This window comes from Puma concolor, chromosome D4 (assembly GCF_028749965.1).
Source record: "Puma concolor isolate L17-30 chromosome D4, mPumCon1.1.hap2, whole genome shotgun sequence".
Lineage (NCBI taxonomy): Eukaryota > Metazoa > Chordata > Mammalia > Carnivora > Felidae > Puma > Puma concolor.
The window spans coordinates 86,415,508-86,437,531 of NC_141679.1; the positions used below are offsets into that span (position 1 = coordinate 86,415,508).

Sequence of the window (22,024 nt, forward strand, 5' to 3'; positions counted from 1 at the left end):
ACTCCCAGGCCATTGCCTTTTCTAGCTGGCTGTTGAGACCAGAGAGACCGTTGATTTTGTGGCCAGATGTCTGACACTCATAGCTTCTCTTCTGTCCACTTCCATTCGCTGCAAATCTTCTAGGAATTCTTAACTTCTGGTTTGGTGATGTCATTCTTCCCTGTATTTCAACACTGCAACAGATTTCTTGTTCTTTTGTTTTTGTTTTTGTTTTTCATTTAATAAGATTTGGTGAGGGGAACGCAGATGTGTGGACCCAGTACCTTGTCTTGGAACTAAGATCTGTTTCTGTGGTTTGTTGTGAACATGTGACTTTCTCTGTGCGCTCTGGTGCCCCGACCCCTGCCCGTGTCACCCACTGCTGTGTGCTCCGTCGGGGTGTGGGATGGTACTTGAAGACGGTCTAGGACCAGAGTATTCTTCCTCAACTTCTGGCTCCTACCTCGTGGGGCACACCCTTTATTCCTAATGGGCTTTGTTGTGCCGCTGCCCAGATGTTTTTCACTCTCCTCCAGCCAGACCTCGCCCACCCCGCCTCACTCTTAGCTGACTTCCTTCCTGTTTCAGTGGGAAATGCCAGGCTGTGCATGATGAGTCAGGGCTCAGTGGTGTCTGTCAGGAAGGCCCAAGAGTGTGGGTGTCCTGTTCTGTCAACCTGTTCCTCACCTTGATATTTCTAAAGTTCATCCTGATGACAAGGAAAAACAGCAAAGGGGAATTTGAATTAAATGACCCTCATGAACCAGCCAGTCTCTGGCACAGGGCTCTCCAGTCAAAGCTGGCTGAAGCAAGTGATGAGCTCTTTGCCCACTGGGGCTTCCCATGCTCCGTAAACTTGACCTGTACCTGGGGTCCAGGCCAGGCAGGTGTACTTAGGGGCGTGTGTGGGAGTTCCACAGGTCTCACAGCAGCAGTGGGGAAGAGAGGGGCCTTCAACAGGTGTGTGACTTTTTGGCTCTTAGGGATGGTCCGAATGGATGTGGCCCAGTCAATGAGCTGGACTGTTACCTGTCAAACCAGTAATTCCTCTGCCCTTGGCAGGGACTAAGAAGGAGAGAGGGACCCCCTGCTCCTCACAGTAAACTGTCTTCCAGCCTGCCCCATCGTCTGTCTACTGTAGATAATGTATATTTGGCCCACATGTAACGGGTGTGAAATGCCTTAACCTCAGCATCCCAGAGCTGCAACTGTCAATTAATGGTTTGGCACGGGAAATGACAAGCCCCTGGTGTTAGGCCTGATCGTGGAGCTTGTGTGTGTGTTGGGGGTGGTGAGTGGGGTGGGATATGAGGGTGCAGAATTGCTTTTTAAATTTAACTTTTTAGGGGCGCCTGAGTGGCTCATTCAGTTGAGCATCTGATTCTTGATTTCGGCTCAGGTCACAATCTCACGGTGCGTGAGCTCGAGCCCGGCATCGGGCTCTGCGCTGACAGTGAGGAGCCTGCTTGGGACGCTCTCTCTGCCCCTCCCCTGCTCATGCGCACGTGCACACACTCGCTCTCTCTCAAATAAATACATGTTTAAAAAATAAATTCAGCTTTTTGTTTTGAAATCACTTTAGACTTACAGACAAGTTGCAGAACAGTACACAGCATTTATGTGCATCCCTCACCCAGCTTATATGTGAACAGCTTACACGGGCTTAACACAGTTATCAGACTGACTTAGGTGATGAGTTAACATGGGTACCATGCTATGAACTAAGACTTGCGACTTTTTTCAGATGCCACCAGTTTCCTCCCTGATGTTTCCCCCCTAATGTTCTTTTTCCGTTCCTGTCTCAGTCCAGGATCCTCCCTGCATCTAGCTGTGAGGCTTCATTAGTGTCCTCTGGGCTGTGATAGCTCCCTGTCCGGAGGGTCACGTCAGGTCCTTGCGGGAGGAAACGTGTGGTCTGGTCCTTGTACTACTGCTGCAGGTACCTATAGGGTCAAAGTGTCTCGTCCTGAGAGACGTCACCAAACCCCCGTGTACTAGTGCCCCCTGTGCCGACCAGGCTCTCCTGTCTCCCCAGGGCCACCCTCCTCCAGCTAAGGTCTGGGTGGCAGCCGCCCTTGCCCCTGTCTTCCGGGGGCAGGGGAAGCAGCCACCACAGTCCCACCCTTGCCATCTTCTCTGAGACGTGCTCTGTCAGGTGTGCCCTCTGTCTCTTGGATTTTTCATATTTTGCCCTCCACGGACTCCTTACTTTGAACCTGAGAATATGCTCAGGAGTCACTTTGAGTTCCCGGAAAACCCCAGTCTCCATCTCCTGCTTTCCCTGTTTCCTCCCCAGCAGGCTCCAGGAGACTCAGGCACTTCTTAAGTCCCTTTGCGAGCCGGGCTTTCCCTGACTGGGGCCCAGGGCCCTCCTGCCGTCAGACCCCAGGCTGTCCTCAGCTCTGTCCTGAATGGTTCTGCGTGATCTTAAATTGTTTTTAAACATTTGTTTATTTTCGAGAGACAGAGACAGAGCATGAGCAGGGGAGGAGCAGAGAGAGAGGGAGACACAGAATCCGAGGCAGGCTCCAGGCTCTGAGCTGTCAGCACAGAGCCCGATGTGGGGCTCGAACTCGTGAACTGCATGATCATGATCTGAGCCGAAGTCAGACGCTCAACCAACTGAGCCACCCAGGCGCCCTGGATTAGTTTCCTTTTGAGAACCTTCCCTGGTTTTATTGGAAGTGCAGATTCTTTACTCACATTTCTTTTGGTGCCTCAACTTCAGCGCGATGTCTTGTGGTCTCATGCCAAGAGAGCCCTGCCCGCGTCTGCCCGTCCCCGGGGAGGGTGAGCGTGTGGTGAGGGGCGCCAGCACAGACGTAGCTGACACTTACCAGCCACTTCCAGCCTACACCGACCTGGCGACCCCTTCGACCATCTGCCATCTGCCAGGTGGGGGAGGGAAGGAAGGTGGAGCTGGGTCAGGTCAGGCAGCTTGCTCAGGGCTCAGAGTGAGTGAGAGGTGAGAATTCCAATCCTGATTTGTCCGTTCCCTAAGCCACGGAAGTACTTGGCTTCACCTGCGGCTGTGAGCCTGTGGGGGGTGAGGGTGTCGAACTCGGGGCTGCTCTAAGGCCTCCCCAAATCCATGTGTGCTCCCAGCTCTGTCAGGCTGAAGAATGAGTGCTGTAAATACATCTCACTGCACTCCAAGTGGATGTAGACATTGCTGTGATTCTTAGACCGCAGATTAATTTAAATGTGTTAGTGATTTATAACAGCTTTTTGTTACTAAGGGTTTTTCTTAGTCAACAGATGCCAAAAATAGAACTATTTCTTTTTGGTGTTAAAATGGATAGTTTAAGTACATTTATGTGTATATTTGTACATTTACTTGTATCTCTGTGTGTGTCGATGTGTGCATAAATGCTGCCCTACCCTAAGGGAACTGTGTGACCTTGGGCACAGGGACCAGGGTTTGTGGGGGACAGGGACTTGCCTTTTTTATTTTATGCCCTTTTATTCATTTTTTATAATTTCAGCATGCACGTGTATTACTTTTACATAAGAAATTCAGGAAGTCCTCCTGTTTAAAAAGGTTAGGCCCCCCTGGGCCAGACTATGGTTTCTGAGGACAAGGATGGGCCGTGTCCTCTTCTGCCTCCCTGGCTGTGGTGCTTGGGCTGTGGGGACACTCATTCCGCACCTACCACCTGAATTAGCGGATCGCCGCCTGTTTGCGGGGGGCCCTACCTTAGCTCAGTGAACACAGGTGCTTCCCTTCCCCAGGAAGATGCCCTCCGGTGTGCTGTTTCACGGGTTTGTCCCTTTCTGTGAGGTCTGCAGACCCTCCACCCCTAAATCCAGCCCGCTTTCCCACACCCTGCCGCTTTCTCTCCTCCACGGGGGCACAGCCGTGGTGGCGCCTCCCCGGCCCACTCTGTCTCCCTCAGCGAGAAGGTGGGATGTCGGAGGCTGAACATCTGGCGGGTGGTTTGCAAGGGCCGGGGGTGGGGGTTGGGGGGCGGTGAACGCCGCAGTGAGTGATGGCATTCAAGTCTGACATGTGCTTACGTGGCCGGGCCTCCCTTTGAAAGCCGCCAGACGCTCCTGCTTGCCAGGAAAAGAGGTCTGGCCGGTTTGGAGAGGGTCAGGAAGAGGTGGAGATAACCACCCTGCCAGCCCGCACAAGGGGGACTTTCTTAGGGGGACTTTCTTGAGCTGCCGGCCCGTGGTCCGGCACCACAGTGATGGTTACCTTGGGGGAAGCCTCTGGCAATAGGAAATGTGCATGCTTTGGCCGTGTGTGTGTGTGTGTGTGTGTGTGTGTGTGTGTGTGTGTTTGTGTGTGTGTGTGTGTGTGTGTGTGTGTGTGTTTGTGTGTGTGTGTATACACATGTACGTACATACACTTACTGCTCCTGAAGTGATGGAGGGGTTGTGGGCAGAACCCTCTTTGCTTCCTTCCTGTTCGTCTTGTCACAGCTTCTGTTCAGGACGGAGGAAGGTGGAGAGCAGCACCGTCCTCTGAAGCGGAGCTCCGGGTCTGTTTCCATGCTTGTCTGCAACATTTGGAAGAGATCACTCTCTTGTAATTGAACATTCCTGGATATGTGTATTTTCTTTGAAACAGCCTCCATACGCTTAGGAAAAAGTGGTTATTCTGCCTTCTCAACAGTGGTCTGCACCAGACTGTCTCGTGTTATTTTCTTGGTTTCCTGAACCTGAAACATTGAAGGAGAATTCTGAAAGTTTGGAAGGAAACCAACATGGCATATGGGATTTTCCTTCCCTCTCCGGGAGCCCACACACAAGAGCAGATTCTGTCATACAGAAACAAGAGATGAGGGATTGTTCTGTGGTTCTGATACAATTGCCACGTTCTTGCGAAGTTACGTCATGAGAATTGCTTTTTCTTCTGCGGTGTTTTGGTTTCCAAGGAGGCATTAGCAGCGTGTGTGTGTGTGTGTGTGTGTGTGTGTGTGTGTGTGTGTGTGGTGAGAGAGTTGGAGGATGGAAAGATGGGGTTTTGGCGTGATTCGGATTAAAAAGCCAGGCTCAAAAAGCTGGAGCTCTCCCCATCCTGCCAGCCTGCCCCTGACCAGCAGGGGCCACAGTCAGTACAGGCAGGTAAAAGTGCACCCCCGAGTTAGTTTCATTAATCTCTTGGTACCTCCATTTCCTCACCTGTGAAAAAAAGTTTGTTAATGCACGGAAATCCTTAGAGCCTGAAACAAAGTGATAGATAGTGGTGTGGGAGTCCCTTGAGGCCAAGGGCTGGTCTGATTCCTCTACACAGAGCAGGGTTTGGGCAGTTTCACCAAGTTTGCTGAACTGATGAGGGAGTGACCAGGGCACAAGACACCGTGGCTGTGGCTGTAGCATCAGGGCCATCCGGGAAGACAAACTCTGTGGGGGTCCCTGCCTAGCTTATTGGCTGCTGTGTGTTAGGCTGCACACGGGCTGGGGTCAGGTGAGGAGGGGGACCTGCCGCCTTGTGCTCCTGGCACACCAGCACCTCAGGGTGCTTTCACGCCCCAACCTGCCTCACTTGCTGCGGGCATCCTCCTTGCCCTCGGCCACCCTTTCCTTGAAGCGCTCCCACTGGTCCTTCGAGACCCAGCTCAAGGGTGCTTGTCAGTGATGTCTTCTTTGACCCCCAGGGTGAACCTGTGATCTGTTACAGCATGTGTCCCCGTGAGCAGCTACTTAGGGGAGTTCTCCCCACTATGCTGCGGGGCCCTGGAGAGCAGAACTGGTCCTCCAGCGGGCTGGGCAGGTGACGAGTGAATGAATGAACAGCTGAGCAGCGTGTGTAGCTGTTACCCACTCGTGGCAGCCCCAAGCTTAGAGGTCATCCTTGGTTCCTCTCTTTTCTTCTCCCCTCCCGTGTGGTCCATCAGCAAGTCTTGTATCTTTCCCTCTGGAACCTACCCCGCCGTGTCCATCCCCAACCCATGTGGCTAGCAGTCTATGCGTCATCCTCTCCTACCCCAGCTGGCTCCGAGGCTCCGGCTGTGTCTCTTTTCATTCAGTTCTATGCCGAGTAGCCAAAGTGATCTCACAAACAGTAAGATCAGATCCTGTCACTCCCCTGCTCACAGTCCTCTAGTACACCAGAGGGTTCCCACTGCACTCCGGATAAAACCCACACTCCCGCCGTGGCATCAAGGCCCTTCATGCTCTGGCCCCAGCCTGTCTATCCATTGCCTTCTGCCCACCCTGGTCCATCTGCCTCCATCACAAGCCTGCTAAGCTCCTGTGCATCTCAGGGCCTTTGCACTTGCTGTGCTCTCTGCAAAAGAACACATGCTGGTTTTTATGGGCTGACTGCTTCCTGAGGTTTCAGTCAAATTTCACATCCTCAGAGCGTCTTTCCTTGACCACCTGGCAAATACCATCCTCCACCATCTTTTAGTTTTGGGAGACATTTCTCAGTATCTGAAATTATCTTCTTTGTTTCCATGTGTGTATTTTCTTTCTTTTTAAAATTTTTTTTGATGTGTATTTATTTTTGAGAGAGAGACAGAGCATGAGTGGGGGAAGGGCAGAGAGAGAGGGAGACACAGAATCTGAAGCAGGCTCCGGGCTCTGAGCTGTCAGCACAGAGCCTGACACAGGGCTCAAACCCAAGAACCATGAGATCATGACCCGAGGAGAAGTCGGCAGCTTAACTGACTGAGCCACCCAGGCGCCCCGACCCATGTGTGTATTTTCTGACTTCTACACTGGAATATACGTTCTCTGGGAGCAGGGCCTGCTGGCTTTGTGTCCCTTAGTGCCTGGAACAGGGGTTCTGAACCAGGCATCTGTGAATTTGGATGGGAAAAATATGACATCTTTATTTTCACCAACTTCTCACTGAAGTTTAGCATTTCTCTCAGTTACTAATACAATGAGTCACAGTAATAGTAGTACTTGGGACTTTGTCACCAATAAAAATCACAGGTATTTTCATATCACGTAATAATTATTGACCTCTTAGAATATCTGTATTCATAACTACTTTTAAATTATGGTAGTTATTCAACCTCCCAATATATCTTGTTATATCATGCAATAATAAAGAAATATATATATTCCCTTACATGGAGAAATATGTTATTGTATTATAAATTATTTTAAAATAGCTATATTTTACCCAGGAAAACAATTATATTAAAATATAGCTATTTTAAAATAATTTATAATACAATAACATATTTCTCCATGTGAAAGTTGGTTTCCTGTGTGATTTTATGCGTTTAAAAATACTTCCGTGAGAAGGGACCCGGAGCTTTCACTAGGCTGCCAGAAGGGTCCAAGGCATAAACACGGTTAGAAGCCGTGGCTGGAACAATACCTATGTGAAGTAGAAGCTCGACGAATGAATGGTGCTTCTCTTTCCCCATTCAGATGAGACGCTTGTGTTTTCATGGTCGGGTTTCTGGTGGCGTCGCATGGATTTGGTGTTTCGGAAGTAGCCCCGATCAAGGTCTTTTCGAAAGCCCCTCTCACTACCTGACACTACGGAGCCGGGGTTGGGAGCCAGGCCCACTGCTGTCCTTTTCTTTCAGACACAGCCTCTGCCTTTGGCCTTTTCGTGCATCTGCTGCCTTCACACTCCGGCCGACTGTCCCTGCAACCAGGCAGATGCCACCCCCCTACAAGTGAGGGCAGAGTGTCTCAGTTTGGTTGACCAGCAGAGACTGGCATCTGAGCGTCCCGAGTTCCCAGCAGAATCAGGTGGCCACTCTGGTGCAGTCAGTCTGGCCTGGGAGGCACAGTCGCCGTCCTCAGGGGCCCTCCCAAGGGGTGGAGAAGCGGTTCTGCAGGAGGGGCCTAGGCCAGGCTGACTCCCTTGATGGGAGTCTGGTCCCCGATGAGGAGTTGGGGCCTGGCCAGGTCTCAGGGACTGAAAGTGGATGGGTGGGGGTGTCCCTGGGCCCTGGAAAGATGTTCTGTTCTGCTTGGTTCTGTTATTTCTTAGTATGTGAAATATCACTCGTCTGAGACATGCTGCCCACGAGTTAGGCTATTTTTGTCCATGGCGAGACTTGCAGGAGTCAGATCTGAAACAAGCGCTCTGTCTTTCTTTCCAGCCCAGGCTGCCGGTGGGGAGCGCGGGGCTGACACGCTGTGGCTTCCGCGCTTTGTGTCCAGGCGGGCCCGAGGGGCGTGCGGTTGGCAGGTCAGGCCTCCGGGAGGAGGAGCTGCACCCAGACACCTGGACTCAGCCTCCGCTGTCCAGTGGCCTGGCGTCCACAGCCGGGAGCCCCTTGCCCGCAGTGGAGGCCTGTGGTTTCACAGAGCGTGATGCCGTGCTTTCTTTAAGCTAATATTTTATTTGTTTATTTTAGGAAAGAAGAATAGGCATAAATGAACAGAACTGTATGATTAGATTAACACTCACAGTAACCAGTAACTGGGATTGAGTGCTTGGTCTGTGGCTAGCCCGGGCCGAGTGTTTCACGTGCATTTTCTCACAGGTTCCTCATGGGCTCTTGGAGGAGGCCCAGGCGCTGGTGTCGACGGACCAGGGTTTGAACACCCCAGTCCCACTGCTCAACTAGCAGTTGCATCACCTGTTGGTGCCTCAGTTTCCCAGAAGAGTCTCCCCTGCATGGGGTTGTCGTGAAGACAGAATGAACTAAAAATGTAGCACTTAGCCCAGCTTCGCGCAGCTGCCGCTCCCTGCGTGTGCTGCTGTCGGTGTTGGACGGGGGCACCTGAGTGCGCCCCCCCCCCCCCCAGCGATGATGGAGAAACGGGCAGAGGTGGTAGCGTCCTTCGGACAGGATGCAGGGGGTGGGCGAATGAACTGGCGAACTGGCATGGAAGAGGGTGTGAGAACGAAACGTGGCCTCTGTGTTGAAGGGCTATGTGACTTGAGGGTTTCTGGTGTCGGGTGAGTGGGGAGAGCCAAGGCCTCTGGTTTGGGCTCCATGTTGGGCCCCCCTGGGGCAGACCCGCAGAGTACCAGGCATACTGTGAAAGGACCGAAGCTCACATCAGCCCGGAACTGATGCAGGTTGGATCCACAACGTCATCACACAGCATCAGGCTGGCTGTCTCCCATGCCCTCTTCCCCTCGTGACTCTGTCAGGCTTGGGTTGAGTCACTTCAGTCTGGCCCGAGCTGATCTGAACAGAGGCCATCCAACAGGCTGGTTGCTTCTGGCATAGAGAGCCTGGCTGCGTTGGCCCCGACTCCCAGTCCGCATGAGCTGGTTTGTCTGGTCTGAGACAGCCCTGCAGCTTGAGCCACTCTCATGCTGCCTCTTTGAGCTCTTGAGCCGTACTCTCAGCCTCAGTTTCTGGATTCCCCACTTTGAAGTCTCTAGGTTCTCATGGGGTGTCTGTGGGAAGGTCTCATCTGCCCGACTCCTGGGAGGCCTTCCCTTTGCTCCAGACGCGGGTTCCCCTTCTCCCAGTCCTGTCTCTTCTGCACTGGAAATTCCTCAACGTCTTTTTGCTTATTAATAACCCTTCTCTCGGGGCACCTGTGTGTCTTAGTCGGTTAAGTGTCTGAATCTTGATCTTGTCTCCGGTTTGTGAATTCAAACCCCACGTCGGGCTCTGCCCTGTAAGCTTGAAATTCTCATTCTCCCTCTCTCTTTTCCCCACCCTTGCTTGTGTACACGCGCTGTCTCTCTCACTCTCTCAAAATAAATAAATAAACTTAAGAAAATAACTCTTCTCTTGTCATGGGCTAACGTGGTTTGTTTTTGCTCTTTTCATATTTCTTTGGTTATTTCAAAGGGATGTGGAAGGGAGCAGTTAAACATGTGAGTTCAGGGTGCCATCGTGAAACAGCGCTGGTGGCTGCTGCTTTCATTGTAGTGTGATTTACATACCGTGAAATTCACCCACTCCAAGTGTGAGTCTGTGATTTTGAGTGAATTTACGGAGCTGCGTAACAGTCCTGATGATCCTGTTTCAGAGCATTTCCGTCACCTCAGAAAGATCCCTGTGCCCGTCTGCAGTCAGCCCTGCCTCCACCCCAGCCCACCGCTGATGTGCTCCTGTCTCTCTGAGTTTGCCTTGTTTTGGCATTTCGTAAAAATGGCATCCTACAGTACAGTCTTTTGGGTCTGACCTCTTTGACTTAGCATAATGTTTCTGAGGTTTATTCGTGTTACAGTTTGCATCAGTATTTCGTTTCTTTATTACTGAGTAGTAGTCCACGGAAGGGAAATATCTCATTGTTTATCCACTCACCACTGGAGGAGCAAGGAGCGTTTAGATTGTTTCCAACTTTTGGCTCTGATGAATAATTCACGTACATGTCTTTGTGTGGACATATGCTTTCATTTTTTTAAAAGGTAGCTACTCAGGAGTAGAATTGCTGGTCATTTGATAAGCGTCTGTTCAACTTTTTAAGAAACTACCAAGCTATTTTCCAAAGGAGTTGTACCTTTTACCTCCTACCAGCAACGTTTAAGGGCTCCATTTCTCCACGTCCTTGCCAGCGCTTGGTTTTGTCTTTTTCATTATAGCTGTCCTGGTGGGTATGAAGCGCTGTCTCATTGTGGTTTTACTTTGCCTTTCCCCATGGCATTCCCCTCCTTTGACATCTGTATGCCTTCTTTTGCTAAAGGTCTCTTGGCATCTCTCACGCAGCTGCCTTCCATACCTGCCCCAGCCACGGCTCGGGGTCCTGGGTGACCGCAAGCACGGCTCCTCCGAGGACAGAGGGATTGACAAATGACGGTTCTCAGCCCGTCCCCTTTCCCTGCTGGTGAAAGAGGAGTTTGGCCTCTGCTGCTCAGTTTTTCCTCTGAGGAAAAACTTTGCCGACCTGTGCTTTCCCCTCCTTCTCTTCTGGTATAAAAATTATCAAGCATTCAGAAAAGTTGAGAGACTAGTGCAATGAACGCCTGTCAATAGATGTCAGGTGTTAGCATTTTGCCATAGTTGCTTTATCTCTACTTCAGCGTATTTTGCAGACTGATGGGCACCTAAATTGCCAACTCACTTTAGCCCTGAATTCTGCCACAGCGCATCGCCCGGATAGACTTTGTCCTACTTAATCTCCCCACTGATACTGTCACGCCCCAGAAAATTAATGGTAATTCGATATCATCTAAAATATCCGTATTCAGCTGTCCCTGGCTGACCCCCGAATGTCATTTATAGCTCAGACTGGTTCTTCTCAGCATTTGGGGGAGGAAAGGCGGGAAGGCGGACGGCTCACAGGCTGTTGCTCAGGAGGAGATGGCCGGCGAGGAAGATGGCGGAGAGGTTGTGAGGGAGCGGCCATCGTGGTTTTGGAGATGGGGGCGGACGGAGCCTGCAGCACCCTGACCTTGTCGGGCGTGCGACTCTGTTCTGTGCCGAAGCGCTGCTCTGTGATGAGCCCTGGGGCTGAGGCTCCAGCAGGTCACAGGCAGGGTCGAGATCTTTTCCACCCATCTCCAGACCATCTTCCCCAGTGAGCTTCAGGCGAGACCTTGCTCTCCAGGGTGGGTTTTCTCACGGGCACCGCAGATTCGGCATATATCCCAGATTACATTCATCATCATCTTCACAGATCTGCTGCACCACCTGTGTTCCTGCCCTCGATGGGGGACACGCCGTCCTTCTGGCACCCCAAGCCAGACACCGTTCACCCTCAGCTCATCTACCCCGATCACCCTTCCCCATCAGTTTCTGTTGATTTTCTGTCTCTGTTGTCTCCCAGTCTGTCTCCTCTCTGACTCCACTGCAACAGCCTGGCTTAGCTCAGGGGACCTTCATCTCTGGCCTGAATAAATGCAGTTGGCTGCCGGCTGGTACCTTACCTTCTCCTTTCCTTCCCTTCTTGCACCCTCCCTACTCTCCTGGTCACTTTCCTGCTAAAGAGCAGGTGGTGGCTGCAGCTCTGTGTCGTTGAGTGATGTGATAAATGCCCTACTAGAGGCATGTACGCATTGGCATGAGAGCATCTGGTTCTGGTTTCAGTGGTCCAGGCTCGGTAACCGGAGGAAACGACATTTGAGCAAGGTCTTGAATGATGATGGGATGGTGGGGCTGCGTGACTAGAGGCCCCAAAGCATGAGTTACTTAACCTCTCTGTGCCTCAAACTCCTCACACCTAATGTGGGAGCGATAGCACCTACCTGAGGCGGTTGTGAGGGTTAGTTCATGTACGCAAAGTGCGCGGCACGGGGTGAACGGTATGCGAATATTAGCTGTGATCACATTATTATTGATGAAACGGTCTTGTGCACAGGGAAGCACGGTAGGAGCAGTTTGTACTCTCTCCCTGCTTTCTTTTAAAACAAAGGTCACAAACTCTAGTGGCTGAGAGGGCCAGGCATGCACCCAAATGGTTGCACAGCCCAGGTGCCATCTGGAAGGCACTTGCTCCAGTGCGGGGGCAGCTGTCGCTCAGCTCAGCTGATGCTCATCAAGTAGCAATGTGGGCCCAGTACTGCCAGGTAGTTTCATTTTCAAGAAAGGCTGGAAATCCAGAATTCCATGTGAAGCTTTCTAATTAAATGTTGTTGATGAATTTTAAAAATACTAAAACCTGTACAAGCCCAAGAAACTATGTCTGTGGGTCATACTTAGCCTGTAGGCTGCTGGCTTATAAGCTTTGTTTATGAAGGTCTCCCCCAGGGTCTAGCACAGCTCCCCCTCCAGGGTGGGTTGAAGTTGGGTTTGAAGCTGGTTTTTATGAGCCCCTTTTTCCTTGTAGGACTTCTCCAGACAGGTTATGTCACCGACGGAGGCTGCCCTGAAGCTCCCTGTGGCCCGGAGACTATGTACAAGAGGAATGGTCTGATGGCTAGTGTGTTGGTCACCTCCGCCACTCCACAGGTACAGGGGCTGTGAGAACTGGGGCATTTGGGGGGCAGGGGGAATCCTTTCAGCGGACCTAGTCCCCAGCTAAGTCGTGGACAGCAGGGCAGCAAGGCTCCGTGAATACCACCATTTTTAGCGCTCCCGTGGCCCCTGGCCACACCAGGCGTGAGATGTGGGAGGCGGTCAGCCCTGAGGATCAGTGTGTTTTCTGTGGTGGTTCTCTTCAAAGATAAACTATCACCTGCCCGGTCCGGTCATAGCAAGTGCCACATTCCATTTTGGTGGCAAGATGGGATCAGATCTTTCCCAAGAAAAGCTGCTGCCGATTATAAATAAGTCACACATTCCAAAAGGAAGTCGGACAGAAGTGCTTCCGACTGGCCCAGTGTTCTTTTTTGCCTTGCTCAGTAGGAAATGGCTGCAAGGACTGGTGATCCGAGGGTGGCCTGGGCGGGGGCTCCTGTCCTGGGGGTTTGGGAGCTTGTTTTCCAAGCGCGTGACGGGACAGAGGCGTGCTAGGAGTGGGTGTCAGGTCCAGGGATGCCACCTTGCCGAACGTGTAACGCGTGGCTCCTGTGACAAGCTGGCAAGGGAACACTCAGTGTGGTGAGCTTGTAAGTCCCTCACGGTTGAGCTGGGCCTTTGAAACGATCCTGTGTGATCAGCTAGAACTTCACAGGAACCAATTCATAGCTTAGAAACCTTTAAAAAAGTCTTTATTTTGATCTCTGCCTCTGAAAACACACTTGTGAGTACCTTTTAAAATTCCCTGATGGTGCCGGTATAGATTTGAATAAATAATCCAATTTTTTTTTTTTTCAACGTTTATTTATTTTTGGGACAGAGAGAGACAGAGCATGAACGGGGGAGGGGCAGAGAGAGAGGGAGACACAGAATCGGAAACAGGCTCCAGGCTCTGAGCCATCAGCCCAGAGCCTGACGCGGGGCTCGAACTCCCAGACCGCGAGATCGTGACCTGGCTGAAGTCGGACACTTAACCGACTGCGCCACCCAGGCGCCCCGGTATAGATTTGAATAAAGTCCCTGCATTGTCATCAGCACCAGCACTGATGTATTTGGAGCAGCACTGGGTTAAGTAAGGCCCCCTGTGTGAGTGTGTGTGTCTGGGGCAGATGTAACGGGGTGTTACAGGGAAGTTACAACACCTGAGGTCCCAGGCGTGGACTGTGTTCGGTAACTGGAGGAATCAGACTTCTGTTTGCATTTACAGTTTACATTCCATCTCGAGTGAAGCTTCTTTGTTTTCTGATCTCTGTGTGTATGTGCACATATATACACCTATATATACCCGTGTACATATATGCTATGTGTAGGTACGTCCGTACGTATATGTGCACGTGTGTGTATATGTGTATCTGGAACATGGCAAGTGCTCCATAGTTACTGAGTGAAAGACCACATGTACTCAATTGGTTTTGGTGACTGAGTGACCCCACACACATACACCCCATAATTCAGTGTGTATTACACACCAGGCCCTTGCCTTGCATGTTCCACAGGCATTATCACACTAATCCTCACACTCACCTTCACCCCCAGTTTATAGATGGGGAAACCAAGGCAGGAGGGGAGGACTACACTGGCTCAAATCACACAGCTGGTCAGCAGTGGGTGGGGATTCAGAGCCAGGTTTCCGTGACTCAAGCCAGTGCTCTTAACCACAATGACACTACACTGAGGAAAATCGCTTAGCTTGCTTTCTGGAAGGTGGTTGAGGAAGTGCAGAGTGATTTACCGGTAATCACCTGCTCAGGCAGGGTCTGTGCCTAAGACTGGGGGGCGGGACAGACTGCCAATTCCAGAGGCACTTGGGATTAGTGTTTGTTACTTTTCAGAAGTTAAGCACAGATTCTCCTCAGAGGAGAATGTCCCATCAATTCGTGGAACTTTTTGTTTTAATTAAATTTTTATTTTAATCTTTGTTCATATTTTTGAGAGAGAGACAGAGAGAGAGAGAGAGAGAGAGAGAGAGAGAGAGAGAGAGTGCGAACAGGGGAGGAACAGAGAGAGAGGGAGACACAGAATCCGAAGCAGGCTGCAGGCTCTGAGCTGTCAGCACAGAGCCGGACAGGGGGCTTGAACCCACGACTGTGAGATCAGGACCCGAGCTGAAGTCAGATGCTTAGCCGATTGAGCCACCCAGGTGCCCCATTCATGGCACTTTTAAAATTTTTTTTTTTTTTCAACGTTTATTTATTTTTGGGACAGAGAGAGACAGAGCACGAACGGGGGAGGGGCAGAGAGAGAGGGAGACACAGAATCGGAAACAGGCTCCAGGCTCTGAGCCATCAGCCCAGAGCCCGACGCGGGGCTCGAACTCACGGACCGCGAGATCAGGACCCGAGCTGAAGTCAGACGCTTAGCCGACTGAGCCACCCAGGTGCCCCATTCATGGCACTTTTAAAGTAGCCATGTCCACCCCACCCACGCCCCTTGAATCGGCGTCTCCGGGGGAGGGGGATTCTGCCAGCTGCTTTGTAAGCTTCATTTTATATAACCCGTCCCACAGTCCTGGGGAGTAGGTCCAGCAGCTCTGTTTTACAGAGACGGGGAGGTCAGGCGGTGGCTAGTGCGGGGCTGGCATCCCAACCAGGCCTGACGTGAGAGCTCTTAACCCTACGATGTGTTACTTCAGGTCACCTCAGGCTTCTGGGTACTGTAACCTCATTTGTAGAACGTTCAGATGACACAGGCCTGTTGGAACCTACAGGTTGGAGTTTCTGCGCTTCCTTTTAACCTCACATTTTCAGTTGTTGACTGGTGGTTTCCCTCACTGGCCTAAAAACACTCCAGTTTCCAGTAAGATTGCAAGGTTTTTCCAGATATAGCCATTTTGGAAAGAGTGAAATAAAGAAGAATTAATAAAAGCATGTTCTCTAAATCCCGGTCCAAGATATTGAGGTTAATGGAAACCACAAAGTCCCTCTTCATGGGTTGAGACGAATAAAACCATTTACGAATGGGCACAGTTTTTGGGTGGTAAGCTTGATTGGTTCCCCAAAGTAGAATTTGATGAAATTAAATAAAATCTAAGAGAAGGTATGTTCAACATTCTGGAGTCCCCGCAGTGTTGGGTTTCATTAAACTGGCCACATTTGGGGAGTTTTAACTTGCTCATTTATGGGAGACGCTTTCTCTACATGCAGGGCCCAGGGTGTTCTTAACGAGGGGCTCTACCAAATAGAACTTTCGGGCATGTCTCCAAAGCCAGTTGGTTACGTCTCACCTCATCAGCTAACAGGCTTTGAATTCCAAGTGTCCCCTACATGAAATAAGCCTTGAGGGCCAGTTTAATACTTTGTGTAAGAATTTCCTGCAGTGACTTCAAGAAAAAAACAAAGGTGAAACCAGGTGATGTTTGAAAGACGTCATAGAACAGACGATTGCCTCAGGCCTTCTGAGGTGTGAAGGCCCGCTTCTCTCTGAAGGAAGAGTGGGCTGAATCTTTTTACCCCACCAGCTACACAGCGGGCTGGAGGCAGTCTGGGGTAGTGATTGAGGGGATGCGTCTGGCATCACATAGATGCAAAACTAGGTTCATCTCCTGGCTCTTCAGTTTCCTAGCTGCGATACCTTGGGGAAGTGGCATGGCCTCTGCTTCCTAATCTGCAAAATGGGAATAAAAATAGTGTGTGTTCAAAGAGTTCTTAAGAGAATTAAACAAGAGTATTTGTATGGAACAGGGCAAAGCAGTGAGCCGTAGCAGCTTTTGTCCCTGCATGGTTCTGTCACTCTCGTGTCCTCGGTTCTGGGTGTGGGGGCCAGTGATTCTGGGGTCAGCCCGACTGCTCAGGTGGTACCCTCTCTCTCTGTCCTCCACAGGGCAGCAGCAGCTCAGACTCTCTGGAGGGCCAGGGCTGCGACTATGCCAGCAAGAGCTACGATGCCGTTGTCTTCGATGTCTTGAAAGTGAGTCCCGAGGAGTTTGCTGTAAGTAATACGACAGCTGTGGGTGTGTGGGCACCAAAACAGTGTGATGGGGGGGGTGGGGGGGACAGCGAAAAGTTTCTCCGGTTGGAAACAAGCCATATGCCCCATAATAAGGACCATGGGATAGAATATTCTTTTTGAAATGCCAAGCAGCATTAAAAAGGATGCCATCAATCTAGAAATTAACCACCTTGGAAGTCGTGCACAGTATATATGGAAAGTAAGTGAAAGGAGCAAGTTATGGCACAATTAATCGAGAACGGTGCCGTTTTTAAAAAGCATGTACAGCACACACACGATTTATATTTGTGTAGGAAGAGGTCTAGATCTGATGTCTACATAGTCCTAAATATCTGGATATAAATAGCCAAACGTTGTTTACTGTAGTTTCTGGTTGTAGGGTTCTGGTTAATTGAAATTTAGTTTTTCTTCTTTTTCTTTATTTGTAAATTGTACATTTTTACAGTGACTGTTTTCTACAATGGTAGAAAATAATATTTTGTAATAATAAAATTTTTAAAAATTGTTTCTTCTCCAACAAGTGTGTTTGTGCTGCTCTGAGGGGCAGAGTTGGCTCCTTGTTTCGCCAGGACTTGGTTTCTTCCTTTTGTACTTTGAGGGTGAACAGTATATTGTCCCTGGGGTGACCTTGGGCCTCATTGCAGGTACTGTCCCAGGGCAACCCTGGAAGTGTCTCCCGCCACGCCCACTCCTCCCTGTCCCCCTTGCCGGACCAGGCTTTGTGCCCTCCAGGGTGCTGTGGGAGCGCACTGGGCCGCATCTCATCATTCTGCCATTGTCGGCCTCCGCGTTTATTTTGTGCCTTGCTGAGCCTGGCACGTGCGTCACCTCCTTCAGTGTAGCCAAGGGATCATATAAAAACCCGTGTAAAACTCTAGCAGCTGCCTTGTAGGAGAATGAGACCCTGTGTTCCTCCGGAGGCCTCCAGTGCCCCCTGGGGTCTGGCCAAGCCTCCTCTCCTGCCCCCATCTCTGCTCCTTCTTTCTAACCCAGACTCACCCGGCATCTCCCTGCTGCAGGGCCCTGCACGTCCTTTCCTTCCCTCCTACTGGCTCTTCTCTACCTGTCTCTGTCTCTGTCCTTGGACTAAAGTGGCCTCTCTCCAGCACTCTCTTTTCCCTTACCCTGCTCCAGCTTCTTCAATTTCTCATTACTACCCAACATTTCACACCATAGAATAACAGTTGTGCTCTGTCTCCTCCACCAGAATAGAAACTCTTTAAGGACAGGAACTTACTGTGACTTGTTCATTGCTCTTTCCAAGGTGCCCAGAAGAGCGCCTAGCTCATAGTAGGTAGTCAGTGAATACATGTTGACTGAAAGAATTCAGTCTTCAGAGTAACCCAATGAAACAGAATTATTAGCTCCTGATTTTCTTTCTTTTTTCTTTTTTTCTTTTTTTTAATGTTTTAAAAAATTTTATTTTATTTTATTTTTTTTTAGTTTTGAGACAGAGAGAGACAGAGCATGAGCAGGGGAGGGCCAGAGAGAGAGGGAGACACAGAATTTGAAGCAGGCTCCTGGCTCTGAGCTGTCAGCACAGAGCCCAACGCGGGACTCAAACTCACAGACTGAGATCATGACCTCAGCTGAAGTCGAATGCTTAACCGACTGAGCCACCCAGGCGCCCCATTTTTCTTCTTTTTTTTTTTTTTAATGTTTATTTATTTATTTAGAGAGAGAGAGGGAGGGAGAGAGAAAGCATGAGCAGGGGGAGGGGCAGAGAGAATGGAGACAGAATCCCAAGCAGGCTTCGTCATGTCAGCATGGAGCCTGATGTGGGGCTCAATTCCATGAACCGTGAAATCATGACCTGTTAGCTCCTGATTTCCTAATGAAGAAATGAAGGATCTAAGAGATGATTTTTTTTTTTTTTTTTTTTTTTGCCTGGATCACATAGCCAGGTGTGGGCAGAGCCAGGTCTAAAACCTTCATCTGCTGACTATTCAGCTAATGCTGGACCGTAATAATAAGGGCAACTCCTATTTTTGAACACCTACCATGTCTAGGTTGTAACACTAAGTGTTTTACGTGTATTATCTAATTGACTTCTCACATCAGCCTTATACATTAGGTGTATTTATTATTCCCAGTATACTGATGAGCAAGTCAGTTCTTAAAGAGAAAAGTCACCTCTTCACACAGATGGTAAGTGTCACTGTCTGTCTGGGATTTAAAACTAGGACTGGCATTCTTGACCAGCACTATCCAACAGAAATATAATCTGAACCACACGTGCAATTTTATTTAATTTATTTATATATATGTTTAAAACACTTTAATTCCAGTATAGTTAGCATACAGTGTTATATTAGTTTCAGGTGTACAATATAGTGATCCAACAGTTCAATGTATTACTCAGTACTCCTCATGATAAGTGTCCTTCCCCTATTTCACCCATCCCCCCCTCCCCGCCCCCCGGCAAACCGTCTGTTTGTTCTCTATAGTTGAGTCTGTTTTTGCTTTGTCTTTTTTTCCCCTTTATTCGTTTGTTTTGTTTCTTCAATTCCACATATGAATGAAATCTCTGACTTACTTTGTTTAGCATTATACTCTTCAGATCCATCCATATTGTTTCAAATGGCAAGATTTTATTCTTTTTTATGGCCGAATAGTATTCTTTTGTGTATTTATACCACGTGTTCTCTATCCATTCATCTGTTGATGGGCAGTTGGGCTGTTTCTTTAATTTTGGCTATTGTAAATAATGCTTCAATAAACACAGGGGTGCACATACCCTTTGAAATTAGTTTTCTCATATTCTTTTTTTTTTAATGTTTATTTTTTGAGAGCAAGAGAGTGGGGGGAGGAGCAGAGAGAGGGAGAGAGAAGATCCGAAGCAGGCTGTTCACTGACAGCTCGATGCAGGGCTCAAACTCATAAACTGAGAGCATGACCTGAGCTGAAGTCAGACGCTTAACCAACTGAGCCGCCCAGGTGCCCCAGTGTTTTCATATTCTTTGGGTAAATACTCAGTTGTGTGGTTACTGGATCATAGGGTAGTTCTATTTTTAATTTTTTGAGGAACCTCTGTACTGTTTTCTACAGTGGCTGCAACAGTTTGCATTCCCACCAACAGAGCACAAGGGGTCCTTTTTCTCCGTATCCTTGCCAACATTTGTCGTTTTCTCATGTTTTTGATTTTAGCCATTCTGACTGGTATGAGGTGATACCTCATTGTGGTTTTAATTTGCATTTTCCTGATGATGAGTGATGTTGAACATCTTTTCATATGTCTGTTGGCCATCTGGATGTCTTCTTTGGAGAAGTGCCTGTTCATGTCTCCTGCCCATTTCTTAATTGGATTATTTGGGTTTTTGGTGTTGAGTTGTATAAGTTCTTTATATGTTTTGGATACTAAACCTTTATTGGATATATCATTTGCAAATATCTTTCCCCCATTCGATATGTTGTCTTTTAGTTTTATTGATTGTTTTCTTTGCTGTGCAGAAGGATTTTATTTTGTTGGAGTCCCAAAAGTTTATTCTTGCTTTTGTTTTCCTTGCCTCACAAGACATGCCTAGAAAAATGTTGTTATGGCTGATGTCAGATAAATTATTGCCTGTGCTCTCTTCTAGGGTTTTTATGGTTTCAGTTGTCACATTCAGGACTTTAATCCATTTTGAGTTTATTTTTATGTATGTATGGTGTAAGAAAGTTGTCCAGTTTCATTCTTTTGCATATGGCTGTCCAGTTTTCCCAACATTATTTGTTGAAGGGACCCTAATTTTTTTTTTTAATGTTTATTTATTTTTGAGGGAGAGTGAGGCAGGGCTCAAAATCACAAACCATGAGATCATGACCGAAGCCGAAGTGGTATGCTTAACAGACTGAGCCACCTAGGCTCCATGACTGCCTTTTTCCTACTGCATGTTCTTGCCTCTTTTGTCAAAGATTAATTGAGCATATAATTATGGGTTTATTTCTGTGCTTTCTATTGTGTTCTGTTGATCTGTGTATCTGTTTTTGTACCAGTACCACACGGTTTTGATCATTACAGCTTTGTAGTATAACTTGAAATCTGGAATTGTGATACCTCCACCTTTGTTTTCCTGTTTTAAGATTGCCTTGGCTATTTGGGAGTTTTTTTGTGGTTTCATAGAAATTTTAGGATTGTTTGTTCTAGTTCTATAAAAAATGCTGTTGGTATCTTGATAGGGATTGCATTAAATCTGTAGATTGCTCTGGGTAGTATGGGCGTTTTAACAATACTTGTTCTTCCAATTCATGGGCTAGTGTTGTCTTTAATTTCTTTCATCGGTGTTTTATAGTTTTCAGTGTACAGGTCTTTTACCTCCTTGGTTAAGTTTGTTCATGGGTATTTTATCATTTTTTGGTGCAATTGTAAATGGGATTGTTTCTTAATTTCTCTTTTTGCTGATTTATTATTTGTGTATAGAAATGCAATGGATTTTTGTGCATTGATTTTGTATCCTGCAACTTTACTGAATTCATTTCTCAATTTTAGTAGTTTCTTGGTGGAGATTTTAGGGTTTTCTATATCACATATGCAATTTTAAATTTGCTTGTAGCCACATTAAAGAAAGGAGTTGAAATTATTTTTTTAACTTTAATGTTTATTATTATTTTTAAAGTTTATTTATGTATTTTGAGAGAGAACATGAACAGGGGAGGGGCAGAGAGAGAGGGAGAGAGAGAGAATCCCAAGCAGGCTCTGCACTGCCAGTGCAGAGCCTACACGGGGCTTGAACCTACAAACCGTGAGATCATGACCTGGGCTGAAATCAAGAGTCAAACACTTAACTGACTGAGCCACCTCGGTGCCCCTGAGATTACTTTAAAAATATATTTTACTTTACTTGGTATATCTAAAATAGTATCATTTCAACATGTAAGCAACATGAAATTATTGAGAGAAGTGAAATTAGATTACCATCAATGTTTTTGACCCAAACACTTTTTGCCAAAAGAAAGCAAAATAATGTAATCAAGTAAGTCAAGGAAAAAAAATGTGAGCCAAAGATTTTATATCCAGTAACACTGACTTTCAGGTATTAAGGGCACGGACTATTATGAACATGCAAGAAGATTATTCTTCAGAGAATGTTATTCTTGTGAACCCTTTCTGAGGAATTTACCAGAGAACAAGCTTCAGGCCATGAAAATGATTAGAGAAACATCACTATAAAGACTGATGGAGAGCAGTGAACACTCAGTTACTGTAGAGTTAAGACCGAATGACTAAGGGAAGGAGAAGGTATGGTGTGTAATGGCCGTGTTGCCCATGTAATAGATGCAGTGTTGACTCTTACAGTGTAAACTGTAAAAAATGTGGGAGGATGGAGAGAACAAAACTTTCATAACTTTTCTCAGTAATTACACTGATGGTGGTAGCATTAATA

The 22,024-nt window shown here is 48.2% G+C and overlaps 1 protein-coding gene across 16 annotated transcripts in view; it reads left to right on the top strand.

Annotated features, from left to right (window-relative positions):
* RALGPS1 (Ral GEF with PH domain and SH3 binding motif 1) overlaps positions 1 to 22,024 on the top strand; it is a 313,342-nt gene that overhangs the window by 74,717 nt on the left and 216,601 nt on the right. For 15 of the 16 annotated variants that reach the window (XM_086684052.1, XM_086684056.1, XM_086684054.1 and 12 more), the window contains 2 exons: positions 12,583 to 12,704; positions 16,533 to 16,640. In XM_086684052.1, coding sequence (XP_086540178.1) covers positions 12,648 to 12,704; positions 16,533 to 16,640 — 165 coding nt within the window. In that variant the 5' untranslated portion in view covers positions 12,583 to 12,647. The remainder of the gene's footprint in view (positions 1 to 12,582; positions 12,705 to 16,532; positions 16,641 to 22,024) is intronic. The other variant, XM_086684055.1, reaches the window with a different exon arrangement.